This window comes from Bubalus kerabau, chromosome 11 (genome assembly GCF_029407905.1).
Source record: "Bubalus kerabau isolate K-KA32 ecotype Philippines breed swamp buffalo chromosome 11, PCC_UOA_SB_1v2, whole genome shotgun sequence".
Classification (NCBI taxonomy): domain Eukaryota; kingdom Metazoa; phylum Chordata; class Mammalia; order Artiodactyla; family Bovidae; genus Bubalus; species Bubalus kerabau.
In genome coordinates this window covers 50,213,922-50,235,186 of record NC_073634.1, presented here as the reverse complement: position 1 = coordinate 50,235,186, position 21,265 = coordinate 50,213,922, and the positions used below count along the sequence as shown (strand labels likewise).

At 43.1% G+C, this 21,265-nt stretch overlaps 1 protein-coding gene across 2 annotated transcripts in view; it reads right to left on the bottom strand.

Annotated features, from left to right (window-relative positions):
- EIF2AK3 (eukaryotic translation initiation factor 2 alpha kinase 3) overlaps positions 1 to 16,396 on the bottom strand; it is an 82,828-nt gene extending 66,432 nt beyond the window's left edge. The window contains exon 1 of one of the 2 annotated variants that reach the window (XM_055540283.1): positions 15,762 to 16,396. In XM_055540283.1, the coding sequence (XP_055396258.1) occupies positions 15,762 to 16,078 (317 nt within the window). In that variant the 5' untranslated portion in view covers positions 16,079 to 16,396. The remainder of the gene's footprint in view (positions 1 to 15,761) is intronic. The other variant, XM_055540282.1, reaches the window with a different exon arrangement.
- Positions 16,397 to 21,265: the final 4,869 nt, after the last annotated feature.

The following is a 21,265-nucleotide window of genomic DNA, read 5'->3' as shown; positions in this document are numbered from 1 at the left end:
GCAGAACTCCAACCTGAGTTAAACTCTACTTTCTGCCTTTGCTCCATCTTGCATCTGTGCGGTTGAAGACAAACATAACCATGCTGACAGGTCTCACTTTTATTCATTTACCATCAACATCAAAAGGGCTACAAATGTTGTTCCACAATCATAATATGGTTCCTAGTCTATCCTCTCCCACTGTCCCAGGTTAACTATTTCATTCTGCCTTTGTCCTCAAACTTCCTATGCTACTTCTTCCAAGCTCATGCATCCAAGGGACTAGGCCTCCTAGACAGGTGTTTACCAATGAAAACAGAAATAATCAAGAGATCCCATCATCTCATCTCTCTGTGTATCAGTACTTGGACCCATGAAATCCCCCTCGCCTCCTAGTACTGCAAATGAATTGTCCACATTCCCATCCACTCCCAACACTTCCACTCAGGCAACAGGTCTTTCCCCATGCATATGTGAGGACTTATTCCTCAAAATCTCTCCTCTTGCTTTCCCATCAATTATTTCCCCTCTAACACGGCACTCCCCCCCCCCCCAGCCATCAAACCTGCTACTATTTCTCCCAACTTAAAAACCAAACCAGATTACACATAATCATCAACTCTCCCTGCTCCAGCTTCCAATCCATTGCTTGCCCCACTTTGGAACAAAGCTCCTTGAAAGAGTTGTTGTGTAGTCTTAGTCTCCAAATCCTCTCCCCACTTCCTGTACTGAACTATTTCTAATCAAGTTTTTGCCTCTACCCCTCCATTGAAAAGGCTTTAATGGAACTCACCCATGCCTTTCACACTGACAAATCCCATTCACTTGACCATCCAGTAGCACGTGACCAGCCACTTCTCCTGCTCTCTATCAGCTACATTTTTCCCCCTAGTTTACTGGCACTTTTTAAAAAAATTGTAGCTGATTTACAGTATTGCGTTAGCTTCTGGTATACAGCAAAATGATTCAGTTACATATATCTATGTTCTTTTTCATATACTTCTTCTTTTTGCTTTATTATAGGATATTGAATGTAATTCCCTGTGTTACATCAAGAAGAACTAAAGAGCCTCTTAATGAAGGTGAAAGAGGAGAGTTAAAAATGCTGGCTTAAAACTCAACATTCAGAAAACTAAGATCATGGCATCCGGTCCCATCACTTCATGGCAAATAGATGGGGAAACAATGGAAACAGTGACAGACTATTTTTTTGGGCTCCAAAATCACTGCAGATGGTGACCGCAGCCATGAAATTGAAAGACACTTGCTCCTTGGAAGAAAAGCTAAGACTAACCTAGACAGCATATTAAAAAGCAGACATTACTTTGCCAACAAAGATCTGTATAGTCAGAGCTATGGTTTTTCCAGTAGTCATGTATGGATGTGAGAGTTGGACTATAAAGAAAGCTGAGCGCTGAAGAATTGATGCTTCTGAACTGTGGTGTTGGAGAAGACTCTCAAGAGTCCCTGGGACTGCAAGGAGACCAAACCAGTCAATCCTAAAGGAAATCAGTTCTGAATATTCATTGGAAGGACTGATGCTGAAGCTCCAATACTTTGGCCACCTGAATGTGAAGAGCCAACTCATTTGAAAAGACCCTGGTGCTGGGAAAGACTGAAGGCAAGAGGAGAAGGGGATGACAGAGGATGAGATGGCTGGATGGCATCACCAACTCAATGCACATGAGTTTGAGCAAGCTCCAGGAGATGGTGAAGTACAGGGAAGCCTGGCATGCTGCAGTTCATGGGGTTGCAAGGAGTCGGACAGAATTGAGCCACTGAACAACCCTGTGTTATACAGTAGGATTCCATCCATGAACAGAGGAGCCTGGCGGGCCCCAGTACATGGGGTCGCAAAGAGTGGGACACCACTTAGTGAATAACACACACATTAGGACCTGGTTGTTGATCCTCCATCAGCCACCCTTCACACAGCTTCCAGGACACCATTCTCTCCTGATCATTTTTTCTCCATTCTAAGCTTCCTTTCTCAGTCTCGTTTCCTGGTTGCTCCTCATCTCTCCTATCTCCAAAAATATTCTCTACCTACACGTACTTTTCTTTAGTGCTCTCCTAGATTAAAATATCATCTATTCCTGGTGGCTTAGAAAGTAAAGAATCCACCTGCAATGCAGAAGATGTGGGTTTGACCCCTGGGTTGAGAAGATCCCCTGGAGAAGGAAATAGCAAACCACTCCAGTATTCTTGCCTGGAGAATCCCAGGGAGAGAGGAGCCTGGTGGGCTGCCATCTATGGGGTCACACAGAGTCGGACACAACTGAAGCGACCTAGCAGCAGCAGCAACAATAATGACATACATCTGCAACTTCCAAATTTATATTTCTGGTTCCAGGCCCCTTCCCTGAACTCTGGGCAAACATATCTAACTGCCTGCCAGATTCGGACTGTGTAACAGGCTTCTCAGTGTCCACATACCTAAAATCAATATGCCCAGACTGATTCCCCCAATTCCTCAAACACATGGTGTGTAATTTTCCCTCAGATCTTTGCACCTGTTGTTCCTTCACATCCTGGAACATACACCCCAGATACATGACAAGCTCTCAATAAATATTTGTGGAATGAAAAGATGTGTTGAACAGTCCTTCTAGGAATTTGTTAGGTGTATTTGTCTACTTCTCAAAGATGATACAAATTCCAAGCATAGACAGTTATGTTCCTGGTTTGGATTATAAAATGCTACTTTTATCTATTCTACTTCATATACTATATATAGAAATTCAAAGTAAAGCTACAAGTTGACCAAGACAAACCAGTTTCAAAGTCTCCTCTGAAACCTTTCAAAGAAAATAAGACAAGCCAGTTCAAGTAAACTCCTTTGAAACCTTTCAGAGAACTTACTCATTTAGCAAATGAATAAATTTATCAAGTGAATAAAAGTGTCAATTTAATTTAGTTCCCTATCTATACCAAGGGAACATTTCATGCAAAGATGGGCTCGATAAAGGACAGACATGGTATGGACCTAACAGAAGCAGAAGATATTAAGAAGAGGTGGCAAGAATACACAGAAGAACTGTACAAAAAAGATCTTCAAGACCAAGATAATCACAATGGTGTGATCACTCACCTAGACCCAGACATCCTGGAATGTGAAGTCAAGTGGGCCTTAGAAAGCATCACTACGAACAAAGGTAGTGGAGGTGATGGAATTCCAGTTGAGCTATTCCAAATCCTGAAAGATGATGCTGTGAAAGTGCTGCACTCAATATGCCAGCACATTTGGAAAACTCAGCAGTAGCCACAGGACTGGAAAAGGTCAGTTTTCATTCCAATCCCAAAGAAAGGCAATGCCAAAGAATGCTCAAAGTACTGCACAATTGCACTCATCTCACATGCTAGTAAAGTAATGCTCAAAATTTTCCAAGCCAGGCTTCAGCAATACATGAATCATGAACTTCCAGATGTTCAAGCTGGTTTTAGGAAAGGTAGAGGAACTAGAGATTAAACTGCCAACATTCACTGGATCATGGAAAAAGCAAGAGAGTTCCCGAAAAACATCTATTTCTGCTTTATTGACTATGCCAAAGCCTTTGACTGTGTGGATCACAATAAACTGTGGGAAATTCTGAAAGAGATGGGAATACCAGACCACCTGACCTGCCTCTTGAGAAACCTATATGCAGGTCAGGAAGCAACAGTTAGAACTGGACGTGGAACGACAGACTGGTTCCAAATAGGAAAAGGAGTACGTCAAGGCTGTATATTGTCACCCTGCTTATTTAAATTCTATGCAGAGTACATCATGAGAAACACTGGGCTGGAAGAAGCACAAGCTGGAATCAAGGTTGCTGGGAGAAATATCAATAACCTCAGATATGCAGATGACACCACCCTTACGGCAGAAAGTGAAGAGGAACTAAAAAGCCTCTTGATAAACATGAAAGAGGAGAGTGAAAAAGTTGGCTTAAAGCTCAACATTCAGAAAATGAAGATCATGGCATCTGGTCCCATCACTTCATGGGAAATAGATGGGGAAACAGTGGAAGACTTTATTTTGGGGGGCTCCAAAATCACTGCAGATGGTGACTGCAGCCATGAAATTAAAAGACGCTTACTCCTTGGAAGGAAAAGTTATGACCAACCTAGAGAGCATATTGAAAAGCAGAGACATTACTTTGCCAACAAAGGTCCGTCTAGTCAAGGCTATGGTTTTTCCAGTGGTCATGTATGGATGTGAGAGTTGGACTGTGAAGAAAGCTGAGCGCCAAAGAATTGATGCTTTTGAACTGCGGTGTTGGAGAAGACTCTTGAGAGTCCCTTGGACTGCAAGGAGATTCAGCCAGTCTGTTCTAAAGGAGATCAGTCCTGAGTGTTCTTTGGAAGGAATGATGCTACAGCTGAAACTCCAGTACTTTGGCCACCTCATGCAAAGAGTTGACTCATTGGAAAAGACTCTGATGCTGGGAGGGACTGGAGGCAGGAGGAGAAGGGGACGACAGAGGATGAGATGGCTGGATGGCATCACCAACTCAATGGATGTGGGTTTGGGTGAACTCTGGGAGTTGGTGATGGACAGGGAGGCCTGGCGTGCTGCAATTCATGGGGTCTCAAAGAGTCGGACACGACTGAGTGACTGAACTGAACTGAACTGAATTTATGAAAATAAGATTTTGCCATACTATGCTATGCTATGCTATGCTAAGTCACTTCAGTCGTGTCCGACTCTGTGCAACCCCATGGACGGCAGCCCACCAGGCTTCCCCGTCCCTGGGATTCTCCAGGCAAGAACACTGGAGTGGGTTGCCATTTCCTTCTCCAATGCATGAAAGTGAAAAGTGAAAGTGAAGTTGCTCAGTCATGTCCGACTCTTAGCTACCCCATGGACTGCAGCCTACTGTCCATGGGATTTTCCAAGCAAGGGTACTGGAGTGGGGTGCCATTAAGAAAAGGAACAACTGGACTTCCTTCCCCACACATTATCTTGCATTCTAAAGAGATCTACTGGGAGTTGGAGAAGAAGGATAAAGTAAGCCAAAAAATTATATCATAAGGAAAGGTATAAAAAATTCATACCTGACAAACCACCATGGGAAAGAAAATGAAAAATAATATACATATATGTATATATAATTGAGTATATTATATACTTACAATTGAGTGAGTCACTTTGCTGTATGGGTTCAATCTCTGGTCTGGGAAGAACCCAGATGCTGCAGAGCAACTAAGCCCATCTGTCGTAACTACTGAGTCCATGCTCTAGACCCTGCAAGCCATAGCTACTGAGCCTGTGTGCCACAAGTACTGAAGCCCGCGTGCCTAGAGCCCGGACTCCACAAGAAGAGAAGCCACGACAATGAGAGTCCAAAGCACTGCGGATGGCGAGCAACCCCCTGCTCACCACAACTAGAGAAAAGCCCAAGCAGCTACGAAGACAAGACAGCCAAGAATAAACATTTCTTTAAAAAAGACGCATATGTCTTACGTAAAGATTCTGCTTTTTAAAATAAACAAGATATTTTCAGAAAATAAGATATTTTCAGATGATGAATTGTATCTAGAGGGTATGTGTGAATTCAAGCAATAAGTGAAAGAAAGAAAAACATGCGGGCAGGAACAATTAAGTACATCACGCTCTTAACTGGCTATTGATATTAGTATAATCAAATTCTTAGATCTGTATGGTGTATCCTTAATTCTTTTTAACTCCTCTTCATGGGAATAACAGAAATTTCCATAACAAGCCCTGTCAATTCTTCTTGCATGCTCAAGCATGTCCAACTCTTTGCGACCCCATGAACGTAGCCCACCAGGCTCCTCTGTCCATGGGATTTCCCAGGCAAGAATACTGGAATGGGTTGCCATTTCCTTCTCCAGGGGATCTTCCTGACCCAGGGATTGAACCTGTGCCTCCTGCATCTCCTGCACTGGCAGGTGGATTCTTTACCACTTGAGCCACCTGGGAAGCCCATGTCAGGTGCCCCCCCAAAAAATTCATTATCCCCACTGCTACAATTTATGGGCTCTGTCTTAAGCACATCACTGGAAGAGGGCTTTCCCTTCTGCTGCTGCTGGAAATAAGTAACAGCTGGAGGGCAAAAGATACTTAACAGTTGAGACGGTTACATCTTATCACATTCTTGGAGAGAGATGCTCTGAAATACTATTGGTTGAGAGCCACATGAGGGAGACAGACACTGCTGAAAAACAGTCCTCCAGCTGAATGCAGAACAACCAGAGGTCAAAATAAGATCCCCTTTCCTCAAAAACAAACAAACAAAACCCCAAAAAACAGGGAGAATCTAAGGCCATTTATCTCCCCATGATCCACTCTATTTGGCAGTGTCTATGAACGAGATGAAAAACTCTTTAACTTATTTAAAAATCAAAAGAACTACACAGGCAGCATTTCCAGGGGAAAGAATCAGAGCTTTGAAGTCAACCCTGTGTGCCCATCCCCACGGCCCTGCTGTTGTTCTGCTCATGGCTCCATTCAAATTGCTTTTTCATGGATAAAACAGGACGATTTCACCCAGCTCAGCATAACTCAAATTGACCTGATTACCAAAATAATCTGGAGTGCTTGTTAAAAACCAGTGAAGATTCAGAGGTTCCCTCTGCAGAGGGGTTTCAGAGATGGTGGCTTAACAAGTACCTGAAGTGTGTCTCAAGACCAGTCTGGCAAAGAGTGATTTACCTCAAAGGGCGATTGCCTGGGAGTAAAAAACAAATAAATAAATAAATAATAATAATCCATTACCTGGATTAAGATGGCCTACTGATCAACGCTATCAGCAAACTCTAGAAATTTCTCTCACTTACAGGCTGCTTCAGTTTACAAAGTCATTTGTTTGGGTGATTCAGCAGCAAGCACTTTGTCTCACTCATAGTGTGATTCTTCAAAGCCCCTTTCAAGAAAGGTTTGCAATGACCTCTCTTGAGGCCAGGTCTCCTCCCCTCATCAGGTTTGTCCCTCCAGCGGTAGCTGGAACACAGTGCGTGTGCTCATTCAGTCATGTCCAATTCTTTACAACCCTATGGACTATAGCCCACCAGACTCCATTGTCCATGGTACCTCCCAGGCAAGAATACTGGAGTGGGTTGCCATGCCCTCCTCCAGGGGATCTTTCCAACCCAGGAATTGAACCTGTGTCTCCTACGTCTCCTGCATCAGCAGGCAGATTCTTTACCATTGAGCCACCAGGGAAGCCCTTAGTTGGAACACTGGCTGTCTCCCATTCTAGACCAGTTCTTGCCCCCATCCTCACCTGCCATCCTGACAGTTTTCAATCTCCAAAATGTAGGCCGAGGAGTTCTAGTTTTATCCAAAGTCCGTCACTTACTGTATGTGTAATCTGACAGCTCCCTAAACTAATGTAGTATTTACAGTTCATCCCTCTCCCAACCCCAGTTCAGCATTTTCAGCAGGGCATCACCACAATGCATTCAGAAAGCTTCCCTTCTCTCCCCAGGCTTTCTGCATCCACCCTATCACTGAACATCTATATCAGAAACGAAACCTGCCTCCTCCCTCACCCTCTGCATTTCAACAACAGTCGTGTACTCCTGATCTGTTTTTCAAGCTTCCTTTAAATCTTTTCATTCTTCTTCAGTCCCAGTGCCCTTGTTGTATGACATTAGAACATCTTAAAAAGACGTCCAGCCTACAAACCAAAAATAAACCCCCCCCCCAAAAAAAAAGACTTAAAAAGAAAATTAACAGAAAACAAAACCCAAAACAAACAAACAAAAAAAGACTTCCTGCTTCTGGTTCTTTCTTCCTCTGGTTTCTTCCTTCCTCTACTCTTCTGACAGTTTTGTTTCTATAACTGAGATCTGATCAACTTCCAAAGCTCCCTGTGCCCAATGAATAAAGGCCACACTGCTTGGTATCATGCATAATCTGGCATTACCTAGGTTTCTAACTCTGTGAACAAAGTTCCTTTGTTAACTTGGCTCATATCTTTTTCTTTATTTTTCTGTTGTCTCATGTCTTAAATGATTTCATATGTCCCCCAAATATCACTTCTAATGAATTTTCCTATCTTTAGAGAAACTATTTAAGTACTAATCACAATATTCAAGACTTTTGGAAAGAAAGAGCTGATATTACTAATTAAGTCTGGTATTTAGTTCCACTGCAAAACCGAGAAAACTTGACTTTTTAATTAGCCTTTTCCTCAGTGAATGGCCAATCTCCCTTAGGTTATTTGGAAAACATAGAACCAATCTCCTGGCTCCCCCACAAGCAAGTACATAAGGGTCCCGGAGCCCTGGTTTGGCAACCACAGCTTTGAGCCTGTGCTCACATCATCCCAGCAGCTGAGATCTTCCTTGACACTTCATGTTCAAGGGCCCGCTCAGTTGATGTCTCCGTTCTCTTCGCTCTCAAACTCCTCTTATGTCATCATCATCCATCTCAGTATAGTTAATTCTTTAACACTTGTAGCTCCCTCTCAGGCCTGGACTCAAGGACAGTCCATGTATCCATCCCCAGCACCCAATAGTGTGGAGCTCCTAATAAGATGCAGTAAATGTTCGTTGGATGAATAAATTTTGCTGGGGCAGATACTACTATTCACATAAAACAAAAAAGGAGCTGAGAAAGATGTGAGAAGATGCGACTTGGCTAAGGTCATGCACCTAAAAGAGATTTTGGACAGAACTGTGAAGTATAAATTTCGGGGTTTTTTTTAACTCTAATTCAACTATTCTGTTAACTATATGTCTACATAAGTGGCAACTCCTATATTACTATAAGGTGCAGCTTTTATTCCCCCCAGAAATCTCATCAAAATGTCACACATCCTGTTACTGCTCTGATTATGCCCTTAACTGAGCAGAAATGCTCTTAGGCCACAGTGAATACCAATTTTAAAAAAGTTTGTTTGCTCTGACTTCCATCACCCAGAATCCCTGCCTACTTATAATTAAGTTTATCAGAGTCTGATAAGTAAATGCTGAATTCTTTCATACAGGAACTTTGCCTGAATAATTTTCCCATTTGAAACAGAAGTAGGTGACAGTAGAAAGTTCTATCGAATGAATGGTTTCTATGTTAACAACTGCTTATTTTAAAATTGCATATTTCCTTTCATAGGAAAAAAAAACAGTCCCAAAATTAAAAATGATTGGGTTAAATCTGCTTTTTTTTTTTTTATGTAACAAAGAATCCTCTGCCTAAAATATATGCTCTCACTCAAGGAAGCATATATTCTTGTTGAAAAACAAATGTATTAATTGGACTTTACTTCGTAGTCCTCACCTACTAAGTAAATGTTCAGATCAAACTTCCTTTATTTAAACCTGTCACAAGACTAGTCATGCCCCCAATACAAACAAATATAGTGCCAAAAATTACTAACTATATAACTCTGACATATCAGCTAAGCCTTACAGAAATCCAGTCTAAGTTGTCAATAGCATAAACCAAGTGAGAGCAGCAGATATCCATTTCCAATTAGAATTAAACATTTTCAAAGCACTTTGTCTGCTTTATTCTATGAAATCTTTTAAATAAAATGGTTATTGACAAATAGAACAGCGTGGAAAACATTAAAACAATGTTTTTTAAACTTTTTATTTTGTATTGGGGTATAGCCCATTAACTGGAGGAGGAAATGGCAACCCACTCCAGTATTCTTGCTGGAGAATCCCATGGACAAAGGAGCCTGGCAGGCTACAGTCCAAAGGGTCGCAGAGTCCAACGTGGCTGAAGTAATTTAGCACACAGCCAATTAACAATAGTGTGTTAGTTTTAGGTGAACCGTGAAGGCACTCAGACATCCATATACATGTATCCATTCTCCTACAAACTCCCCATCCAGGCTGCCACATAACACTGAACAGAGTTCCATGTGCTATACAGTAGGTCCTTGTTGCTTATCCATTTTAAATATAGCAGTGTGTACATGTCCATCCCAAATTCCCTAACTACCCCTTCCCCCCAGGCAACCATAATAAGTTTGTTCTCTTAAGTCTGTAAGTCTCTTTCTGAAAAACTTAAAAAAAAATTTCCCCCTCTCACACTTAGTTCTAAAATCTACCAGCTTTACTTCCTGCATTTTAAAATGTTTTGTAATAGAAGTATACAATCAGCTCCTATCTTACCAAAAAAAAAAAAAACTCGATGGAGTTTCCAGACAGTATTTATGGAATGAAGGACCATGTGGAAGCCACAGCTTACAGCAGGTGATAAAGACAGGTCACCTTCTGCGCCCAGGAGTGTGAATACAGAACAGTTTCCTCTACCCTGTCAATCTCAAAGCCAGAGTCCAGATGTCAATTACACTAAAAAGACAATTATAGACAGGAAGGATAATCTATTGTTTACCAAGTATATTTACTTTGGCTTATAGCCTGCCTTGAAAGTTATGCACAAATTCTTCTTTCAGTGTGATTCTTAATCAACTTTAAAAGTCTGGGGTCTTATGGTTGCTGAGGGGACAGGATAGTTAGGGAGTTTGGGATGGACATGTACATAGTCCTATATTTTAAATGGCAAGCAACAAGGACCTACTGTATAGTACATGGAACTCTGCTCAGTATTATGCGGCAGCTGGATGGGAGGGGAGTTTGGGGGCGAATGGATACATGGTATCTATGATAAGGTTCCTTTGCTGTACACCTGAAACTGTCACAACATTATTAATGGACCAGACCCCAATACAAATTAAAAAGTTTTAAATAAGTGAAAAAAAAAAAAGTCTGGGGTCAGAAAAGTGAACAGATAACTGAGTTTCCTTTCAACTCTGTATCCTGTAATTCTATTATTCAACAGTCATTTTAGTTGAAAAAAAAAAGGCTTGATTATGAATTTGAAAATCTAAGGAAGACTAGATTTCTAAACCATTGATTCAGATCAGATCAGCTTGTAAAGGATAGAGAGGAGAAAGAAATAAAGAGGAATTAAATCATCTTATATTTGGGAAGTGTTTTCCTGTTTCAACTCATTAAATCCAAAAATTCCAGTTTACAGATGCACAAATTAAAGAAACATGAGAGATGAAATGAATGTCAAATGTAGTGATTCTTTTGTTAGAGGGGAATCAGAGGCAAAAGGAACATAATACTTTAAAAATTGGTGTGATAGCTAAAACTAGTGCTTTACAACTTCCAAGGTTGTCAGATGTCAATCTGAGGATGCTCAACCCATCACAAGAATGCCAAACGACATCTTGCAGTTTGCTTTTTGTGCTGAAGTCAGAAAACTGGTAACTCATCATTTAACGCCAACGTGCATGCAAACAAAACTGAACAGTGAGGTGAGATTTTGACTTTCTTCCCAACACTCTGAAATGACCGTCTCATTTAAATTTCAACTAAATGTAATATTTACCAGAAGAACCGCTGACAACAAGACTGCTACAGAAAAACAAGTTCATTTTAGCTACTTTTTAAAGGGAAAAAAAAATAGTTTATTCACTCATTTACATGCCTGAGATGCAGAGTAAGCATCCAGATTGAAAATTCCATCACAAGAAAATAAAAACTCCATCAAGAGAAAAAAAAAAAGAATGAGCAAGTTGCATTCTGCTTCTTGGGAGACAAAATACAACCTGTAAAAACAAAGATCTCAATTTCCCACCTCCTACTTTTAAAAGTTTTGCAAAGACTATGGCTCTTCACAGTTATCTGCAATAAATGCTTGGTTAATCCAAATTTGTTCCCCTAATCTTCCTTCTTTAAATAAACAGGATATTGGTTTATTATTATAGAACTGATATTCTCTTTTTTTTTTCCACTTTTTTCTGTAGCGCACTTAAAAAAAGTCTTTTACAAACTACATATTTATCTCTTGCTGATTCTACCAATTTACTTACTCAAGGTTTCTCAAACTTTCCATACTATCTTAAGCTACTAGGCAGACACCTAAACCCCAGCCCATATTATCCTAACCAATTCTGTTTGCCAAAGATCTCTTATTCTCTGGCAGGCAAAACTCCTCTCTTTTCACTCTTTTTCTTTCTGAGAAAGAAGCAGTTCTGCTTGCCAACTACCTTCGCCTCCTCTCCTATTCCTTTCTTTTCCAACCTGTCTATATAAGCTCACACTCTCTGAATATATAAAGAAGATCAGCAATCCCAACAGGTTTAACAGTGAGGGACTGAGGAAGTGGGGCCAAAAAGGATGAATCTTTTCTTTGGGGGTTGTGGGGAGCAGGGAGCTGTGTAGCGTGGCTTAAAGGATCTCAGTTCCCCAGCCAGGCACTGAACCTATGCCCCCAGCAATGGAAGCTCAGAGTCCTAACCACTGAACCACTAGGGAATTCCCAAAAATGATGACTCTTTAACCCCTTCTCTAAGTATGCTTGCTTGCTTGGTAAGTCACTTCAGTCATCCAATTCTTTGCAACCCTATGGACTGTAGTCTGCGAGGCTCCTCTGTCCATGGGATTTTCCAGGCAAGAATACTAGAGTGGGTTGTCACTCCTGACCCAGGGATTGAACCCTCTCTTACATCCACCTGCGTTGGCAGGCAGGATCTTTACCACTACCTTCATCTTCTCAGTCCTCACCCTATGCCTCCTGTACAACCTGGCCAGCTGTACCTGTCTCCTTTGCCAACTTATCTCTCTAAAACATAAAGGGCATTTCCTGAAGTTTTTATCACAAGCTCCTCTTTGCACAGTTTCAACCATTTACCCTGACATCTCTCCACCTGCAGGCACTGTTCCTACTTAATGTCTCCCTCTAGACTTCCTGCCAGCACTGCCAAGTCACCATGTCCAACACCAACCCAGTTACCTTTTCCTCTCTGCTCCCCTTAATCTTGCCACTTTCCACCTGTGCTCTATTCCCTAGCCATCCCATCTGCATCTTTAGCTGGTGGTGCCAAGAGAGGAGGAATCAATTTATTTGCCAAGAACCAAGGTTCCACCTGCAATCTCTCAACTCTACCCACTCTGTTCTCTCTCAACTCTACCCACTCTGTTCTCTATCCACTGGACAGTGTACCTCTCATGGGCACTGCTATAACATGCTCCTTTTGGTTTCCACACCTCAAGTTTTTTTACTGTACACAGTAATGCCGGAGAAATAGTCCCTAAGCACAAACTTAGATAACTTAGATCAGGCCTGGCATTTGAGATACTCTACACAACACTTCTCAAACTGTAGTGCGTGAGGGACTTTCCTGATGGTTTAGTGGTTAAGACTCCTCACTTTCATTGCAGGGGGTACGGGTTTGATCCCTGGTTGGGGAACTAAGGGAGCTTCCCAGGTAGCGTTAGCGGTAAAGAACCCACCTACCAATGCAGGTAGACGTAACAACACAGGTTTGATTCCTGGGTTGGGAAGATCCCCTGAGGAGGAAATGGCAACTCCCTCCAGTGTTCTGGCCTGGAGAATCCCATGGACAGAGGAGCCTGGCAGGCTACAGTACACAGGATCACAGAGTCAGACACGACTGAAGTGACTTAGCATGCATCCATTCAGGGAACTAAGATCCTACATGCCAAGGAGTGCAGCCAAAAACAAACAAACTGCAGTGTGCATGTGAATTGCATGCTGATCTTCTTAAAATGCAGATACTCATTCAGTGGGTCTCAGCGGTACCTGATTCTGATTCTGGATTTCTAACATTTCCAGGTGATGATGATGTTACTAGCATATGGCTGTATATATACAACATGGCTGCAACCTATTTTTCTAGGCTTATCGTCTACCCCTCCCTGCCCAGCACATATGTATGTATGTTTGTAACTCTTTCGTACCTACAGGTCACTCACATGCACACATACACACAGATGCATACAAACAAAAATAATGGGTGTGTGTATGCACTCAGTCGTGTCCAGCTCTTTGAGGCCCTGCGGACTGCAGCCTATCAGGCTTCTCTCTCCGTGGAAATTTTCCAGGCAAAAATACTGGAGTGGGTTGCCATGCCCTCCTCCAGGGGATCTTCCGGACCCAGGGATCAAACCCGAGTCTCTTGCATCTCCTGCACTGGCAGGCATTTTCTTTACCACTAGCACCACCTGGGAAGCCCTCCCTAAACACACAGCTTCTGTGCCCCTCGTTGTTTCCTCAAGTCCAGCCTCTGCTCACCACATTTCTACCCACTTTTGAGGAAGCAACTCATTCTGCCAGAGTGTTTTCTTGTCTTCTTTCCCACCTCACCCCAGTACCACTCACTGAACACCACAAGAAACATGGGACACTGATAGCACTTAATTTGCATGGCTTCTGCCCTGTAATGTCATTACGGGTCATCTTATTTAATCCTCACCGCTGGACTGCACCTCTTGCTGGAGCACAGGGGCTATCTGCCTAACCTCTGTAACCCCAGGGCATCATGGGAGGGCCTTTTAAGCACCAATAAATACCTGCTCCAGTGGATCTGTATTTTAGGAAAAATGAAACATACTACTCTACTTCATGTAACTCACTTTGGGCAAGTGCTTCAGAAGTTTAAGATAAATAAAAACATTCTTTCTGGATAGCTAGCTAATTCATTAGCAAAACCTCTGAAAATTCTGTCAAATGTTTGGCATTTTAAAATCATCTAAATATAAACATTCAAAGGGTGTTTCTAAAATTTTAGTACTTCCCAGGTGATGCTAGTGGTAAAGAACCCACCTACTAAGGTGGGTTCAATCACTGGGTCGGGAAGATCCCCTGGAGGAGGGTATGGCAACCCACTCCAGTATTCTTGCCTGGAGAATGCCATGGACAGAGGAGCCTGCCGAGCTACCGTCCACAGGGTCGCAGAGTCTGACACGACTGAAGTGACTTAGAGCCCTCACCCAGGCATATAGATCAAAGCGCTGATATTTAACTGAAAAATTAAAACTAATTTGTCATAATCTAGTCATTACTACACTTAAACTTAAAATACTTTCTAATCCAGTAACCCTCTCTGGTTTAATTTACCTAATGCTGCTGTTATCATTCCATCCATTAAATGAGATCTCACTTGCTCCTCGGGTGTGCTAAAGTTAGTCATCTGCGAAATAATTTACCATTAAAATGCCTCACATGTGCCCAGCCATGAAAAGTGCTTTAAAACATGTATTTTGAAGAAACGTTTTTAAGGAGATGAAACAATTTAACCAAAACAGCCCTATATTAAATGTTTATATACTAAACCCTCTAAGTATCAAAGAACTGCCGAAATTCAAACAAACAAAACCATAGCTTCTAAACTTTAGTGTGTTCAAGAATTGTCTGCAGTGCGTATTAAATGTGCAGATTCCAGTTTCTTAAGCTGAGGAAGTCTAATCCAGTCAATCTGGAATGGGACTTAGAAATCTGTACAGTCAACCAGCATCCCCGGGCGGTTCTAATGCAGGTGTTCCACAGATCTCAATTAGAGAAATACTGACCTCAACCCTGGTGCGTGGGCACTACAGGGATGTATTTAAAGAAAAATGTTGAAATCTCTTTATGAAGTTCTTTCCCCAAACAGCTGTCACACTAGCACAGACATAAGGTAATTCATTAATAAAAAAAAAAAAAAAAAAAAAAAAACGATGAGGGGTGCTGTAAGTTGATTGGGGTAGGAGTAAAGCTCGAAAGCAATGAAAGAAAGTAACGTTTCTTTCCCACTTCTCACTCCGTTCTCCTAGCATCCTCCAGGTACCTTCGAGGATGCTGCTCGCACCAGGGAACTACAACTGGGCGCCAGGGAGCAGAGTGAGGCCCTTCTCTGGTCCAGGGGATGGGCAGGCGGCCCCGCTCTCTCCCCCAGGTCATCAGTGGTCCTCTGCCAGCTAGAAGTCGCGGCGGAGGGGGGACCGCGGCCCCCGGAACCTCCGCGGCGCACGCGCATAAAGTCGCCTCCAGGGGTCAGCGATCCCGGTGGTCTACCCGCGCCCCTTACCTGCCGCACGGCCGAATATCGGGCTCCTCTTCCGGCTCCGGCTCCGGCTCCGGCTCCCGCGCCTCCTGCTCGCCCGCAGCCGCCGGCAGCGCCTCGGAGTCCTCCACCGTCACTTCGGCCGCAATCACGGCGCCCGTCGCCGGCACCCGCGTAGCCGAGGTGGGAGCTGCCGCGGCCCCAAGGCCGAACGCCGCCTCCGCTGTCGGTGCGAGGAGGTCAGAGGTGCGCCGCGCGGCCACTGTCCCCGCCACGAGCCCCAGCAGCAGCGGCAGTAGCAGCGTCCGTGCCAGCGACCCCGGGCCGGTGGCGCGCTCCATCAGCGGCCCGCCCCGCGAGCCGGCATGGAGGTGTAGCCGCCGGCGCCCGCCTCTCCCGCAGTTCAGAATCCCCGACTAAGGCGAGAACGCTCTAGGGACTCCGCCGCCGCCTAGATGGTCAGGAAGTCCAGCAGCTTTCCCTCGGCCACGTCTTAGCCCGGCCTCCGCCAGCGCCACCTGAGTGACAGCCTCCTCTGGACATCGCCCATTGAGCGAGCTTTCCGCGCATCTGCTCGCTGATTGGCTGCAGACTCTGCCATTCTGGGTACCGACGCTAGTCTTGTTGGAGCAGGTGGGCTCTCCCGGGTTGTCAACAGCAAAGCTGCCAATCAAATTGTATTGCCTTTGGCCCGAGGCCCGCCCTCTTCCGGACGCGCTTACCAATGAGAAACGACTCTCCAGGCAGTATTTTTACCTGATTGGTTGATTTGGCAGTACCCAGAACACCATTCCCCAGAGAAGATTGGCCATTGTGCTGATTGGCCTCGCCCCTCAAAGCGAGGCGCTAGAGAATACTTGAAGATCATTGGTGAAAGCGGATGTCCCTCAAAAGTCTGAGATAATTTCTTCTTGATTGGTTGGAAGCAGCACTTACTACGTGGCGGATTCTGACTGCGGAGAGGACAGTCCCAAGTGAAAGGAAGAGTGAAAGGCGAGTCCCTGGTGGTGGGGAGGCGGCCGATTTTCAAGGAGTTACCGCTGTAAAGCCTGGTCCGTTTGGAAAGCCAAAAGAAGAGCAGGAAAAATAAGTGACCGCACAAAACATGTAGTTCCTGAAGGTGAAAGGGGTAACGTGAGTTGGGTAGAAGATCCAGCCACTGGGCTGGGAATTACGGCTTGTTTAAAGATGCTGATTTCTTCGGTGACCTACAGCAATCTAGTCTATCCGACACGCCCCTTCCTTGTTAGAAAGGAGAAGGAGCACAGGCCTGGTGCACTTACGTCATTTGTCTGCAGTCACATAAGTAGTTATTTACAGAACCCTGACTTTTCATCCAAGCCTTCTGATCTTGGTCTGCCATGCTTTGTAGTTCACTAACAGGGCAAGAAAGAGATAAAACCACAAAAGGCCAAACTGGAGATTTGAATGTTTGGCCAAGGCATAAGAACTTTTCATGCAGCGGTTCCGGACACCCTGAAGATTCCTGACCAGATGAGTGAAGTGATAAGAGTTGTGGTTTAGAAACCACCCAACTGCTGTGAATTCCTCAGCAGTGTTCTCAAAAGAGCATTAAAGATGAGACCAGTTGTGTGGCTATATGTGAGAGGCTATGTCCCCATCAAAATTTTGAAGATCTTATTTTTTTTAAGCTACTGGCATACAGACATGCTCTTAATTTCTTTAGTCCAAAAGCAAAACCCTCCACTTCCCTTTCCACAGTCAACCATATTTCATAGTTGCTCAATACAGGAAGAACTCTAAAGTGTCTTCGATTCCTCTCGTCCCCTTGTCAAACACACTACTTTTGTTGCCACAACTCCACCAAACTGCTCATGCTGTGGCCGCCATTGCTAAATTCAAAAGATGATTCTCCATCTTCATTTTATCATCTATATAATAAACCCAGACAGAGGATGAAGTGGTTGGATGGCATCACTGATTCAATGGAAATGAACTTGGGCAAACTCTGGGTGATGGTGAGGGACAGGGAGGCCTGAACTGCTGCAGTCCATGGAGTTGCAAAGAGTCAGAGAGGACTTGGCAACGGAACAAACAACAATAGCTAACCCAGTACATCAGTCTTCCCTGTATAAAACACTTCACTGGTTTTCCAGCTTCCACGTGGGCCAAATCATAGCCCTCATTACCACCTCATTTTAACTTAATCTCCTCCTTAAAAGATTTCTCTCCAAATAAGGTTACATTCGGGGGGTACTAGGATCAGGACTTAAACGCATGAATATCAAAGGAGACACAATTCAGCCTGTAACACCCAGATACTCATGGGACTAGTTCTCTCATTTCTTTCAGGGCTCTGTTACCTTCCCAGTAAAGCCTCTCCTGACCCTTTTTAAAATTGAACCCCCCACCCCACCTCAATTCCTGAACTACTCCCCTGCTTTTATTTTTCTCTTTAATAAAATCTTTTTGGTTCAGTCACTCAGTCCTATCTGATTCTTTGGGACCCCATGGACTGCAGTACATCAGGCTTCCCTGTCCATTATCTCCCAAGTTTGTTCAAACTCATGTTCATTGAGTCAATGATGCTATAATTTGCATATTTATTGTCTATCTCCCTCCACGCGTACATAAATTCCATTAGCATTTACACATTGATATGTTCAAAGAGCCTAAAACAATGCAAAGTATTTAGTAAGTGTTTAATAAATATTTGTTGAATAAGTGAAAATCTGAGGACAGAGCAAAATGGATAAATGGAAGAGATTGTAGTTGCTGTAGATAGAAGGGAGTGATTAAGGAAGCAAGAACCCAGAGTATCTGGAGAAAACAGAGACTGTTGTGCCTTCCATGTTGAAAGTAGAGATTAGAAAGTACCCCAAAAAGAAATTATTTTGAAATGAGAAAATAGATGAGAGAGCTCAAACTAGTTAATCACTTTCTACTCAACTAAACAGATCAGATCTCCTAAGTGAGAGAATATAAGAGATAATATGAGGAAAGTGTCAGAAAATTAACGTGAGATGAGAAATGATTGTTGACTACTTGTAATGCCCATTTGAAATTGCCCTGTGCTATGTGCCCAGTCATGTCCAACTCTTGGTGACCCCATGGACAGTAGCCCTCCAGGTTTCTCTGTCCATGGCATTTTCCGGGCAAGAATACTGGAGAAGGGTTGCCATTTTCTTCTCCATGGGATCTTCCATACCTAGGGATCGGCCTGCATCTCTTGCGTATCCTGCATTGGCAAGCAGATCCTTTACCACCAAGCCACCTGGGAAGTCTGCATTTGAAATTAGCTTGTGTATATATTTTAGTGGATTTAGTCTTCATAGATCTGTGACTTTTTCAAAAGATGATCATGGCTTGAACAATAACAATCTGAGCTAATGAATCAGAAATCTGCTTGCCATTTGTAAATTATGTGGAAGGTTTTTATTATTGTTATTATTCATTTACTATGCAGGGAGGACCATATGTCCACCTGTATGTAATGGGAATAAAGATGTGAACAAAATAGGCCTGGTCCCTGCCCTTCTGAAGCTTAACAATTATCTAGTTAGGGAGACAGACACTATTTTAGTAATATATTTATATTATTAAAATCAAGATAAGTGCTATGATGGAAAGGGAACAGGCAGGAGAGCACAGTGGTTGAAAATGTTAGGAGAGTCAAGCTTTATACTCAAGGAAAAAAACATGCAAGAAGTTCCATTTTGGAAAAAGAAGATAAGTCCTGAGTCATGGTCAGCTGAATGGGATAAAAAATTACTGGAAGGGAAAAGAGTATGTGCCAGTTTTAACAGCATGCAGAGTCACAGTGACTACACAGTAGCTCTGGAATCTGAATCAGTGAGACCGGCTGGGGCCTTGGACTCTTTAATGCAGTGCTGCAATGCTTGACCTGGGCATATCTCTCCTCGAGCGGCAAAATATAAAGAAACTGCATGAGATTAAAAATAACTACATGCATGTGCATGCATGTACAGTTGGGGCAAATTCTGGCCCCCAAAATACAAAGAGACCAAAAAACCCAACTGTCACTTTTGAAGAGCCTGGAGCAAAAACAAGGTTGATCCCTGGGTTGGGAAGATCCCCTGGAAGAGGAAATGGCAACCAACTCTAGTATTCTTGCCTGGGAAATCCCATGGACAGAGGAGCCTGGTGGGCTACAGTCCATGGGGTCACACAAGAGTTGGACACAACTTAGCGACTAGACAATAGCAAAACTAAAATAAGTAACAATAGTACAAGAGGTGTGTGCTTAGTGTGTCCTGTCTCTTTGCTACCAGTCAAGAATACTGGAATGGGTTGCCATTTCCTCCTCCAGGGGATCTTCCTGACCCAAGGATCAAACCATCATCTTCTATGACTCCTATATTGACAGATTCTTTTACCACTGAGCCACTGGGGAAGCCCACAGCTTGAAAGGTGGGAGTAGGTAAATGCAGTGAAAGCAGCCTAAAACTGAACTTCCCAGGTGGTTCAGTGGTGGAAAATCTAAGTGCCAGTGCAGGGGACACGGATTCGCAATCCCTGGTCTGGGAAGATTCCACATGTTCCACAGCAACTAAGCCTGTGCACCACAACTACTGAAGCCTGAGCACCCTAGAGCCCGTGCATAAGATAAGCCACTGCAACAAGAAATTCACACACAGCAAATAGAGTAGTCCCTGCTCTCTGCAACTCAAGAAAGCCCTAGTACAGCAATGAAGACCCAGCACAGCCAAAAATAAACAAATAAAATTTTTTAATAAGCAGTCAAACATCTTTGCATTATCTGGGAAAATAAAGTACTAACTTAGTTATACTGTATTAGGTCAAGAATGCATGTTATAGTCTTGGGGTAATCACTTAAAGAATGATATTAATACAAAGGTGATATAACTAATAGGAGAAAATGTAATAATAAAAATCTGTGATTTATTCAAAGTGGGCAAGAAAAGAGGAAAAAAAAGACAAGAAACAGGTGGGACAGGTAGAGATTAACAACAGTAAGTGGTAGCTATAAATGCCAGTATATCAGTATTGACATTAAGCATGTATGGCATAAGAACTGTTATAATACAAAGCTTATCTGCCTGGATAAAAGATAAGAGACATATCTGTAAGGTGTACATGCAGAAGTTATATATGCAAACAATAGCAAAAAGAAATCTGATGTAATCATAATTAGATCTGGAACAGTTAATTTTTAAAATGACTTTAATATTTTAAAAATAGATTCTACTTTTTTATTGTATGATGGTTTTATTTTTTTATTGGAATATAATCGCTTTACAATGTTGTGCTAGTTTCTGTTGTTCAACATCATGAATCAACCATGCTGCTGCTGCTTCTGCTGCTAAGTCGCTTCAGTCGTATCCGACTGTGTGCGACCCCATAGACGGCAGCCCACCAGGCTCCCCTGTCCCTGGGATTCTCCAGGCAAGAACACTGGAGTGGGTTGCCATTTCCTTCTCCAATGCATGAAAGTGAAAAGTGAAAGTGAAGTTGCTCAGTCATGTCCGACTCTTAGCAACCCCATGGACTGCAGCCTACCAGGCTCCTCCATCCATGGGATTTTC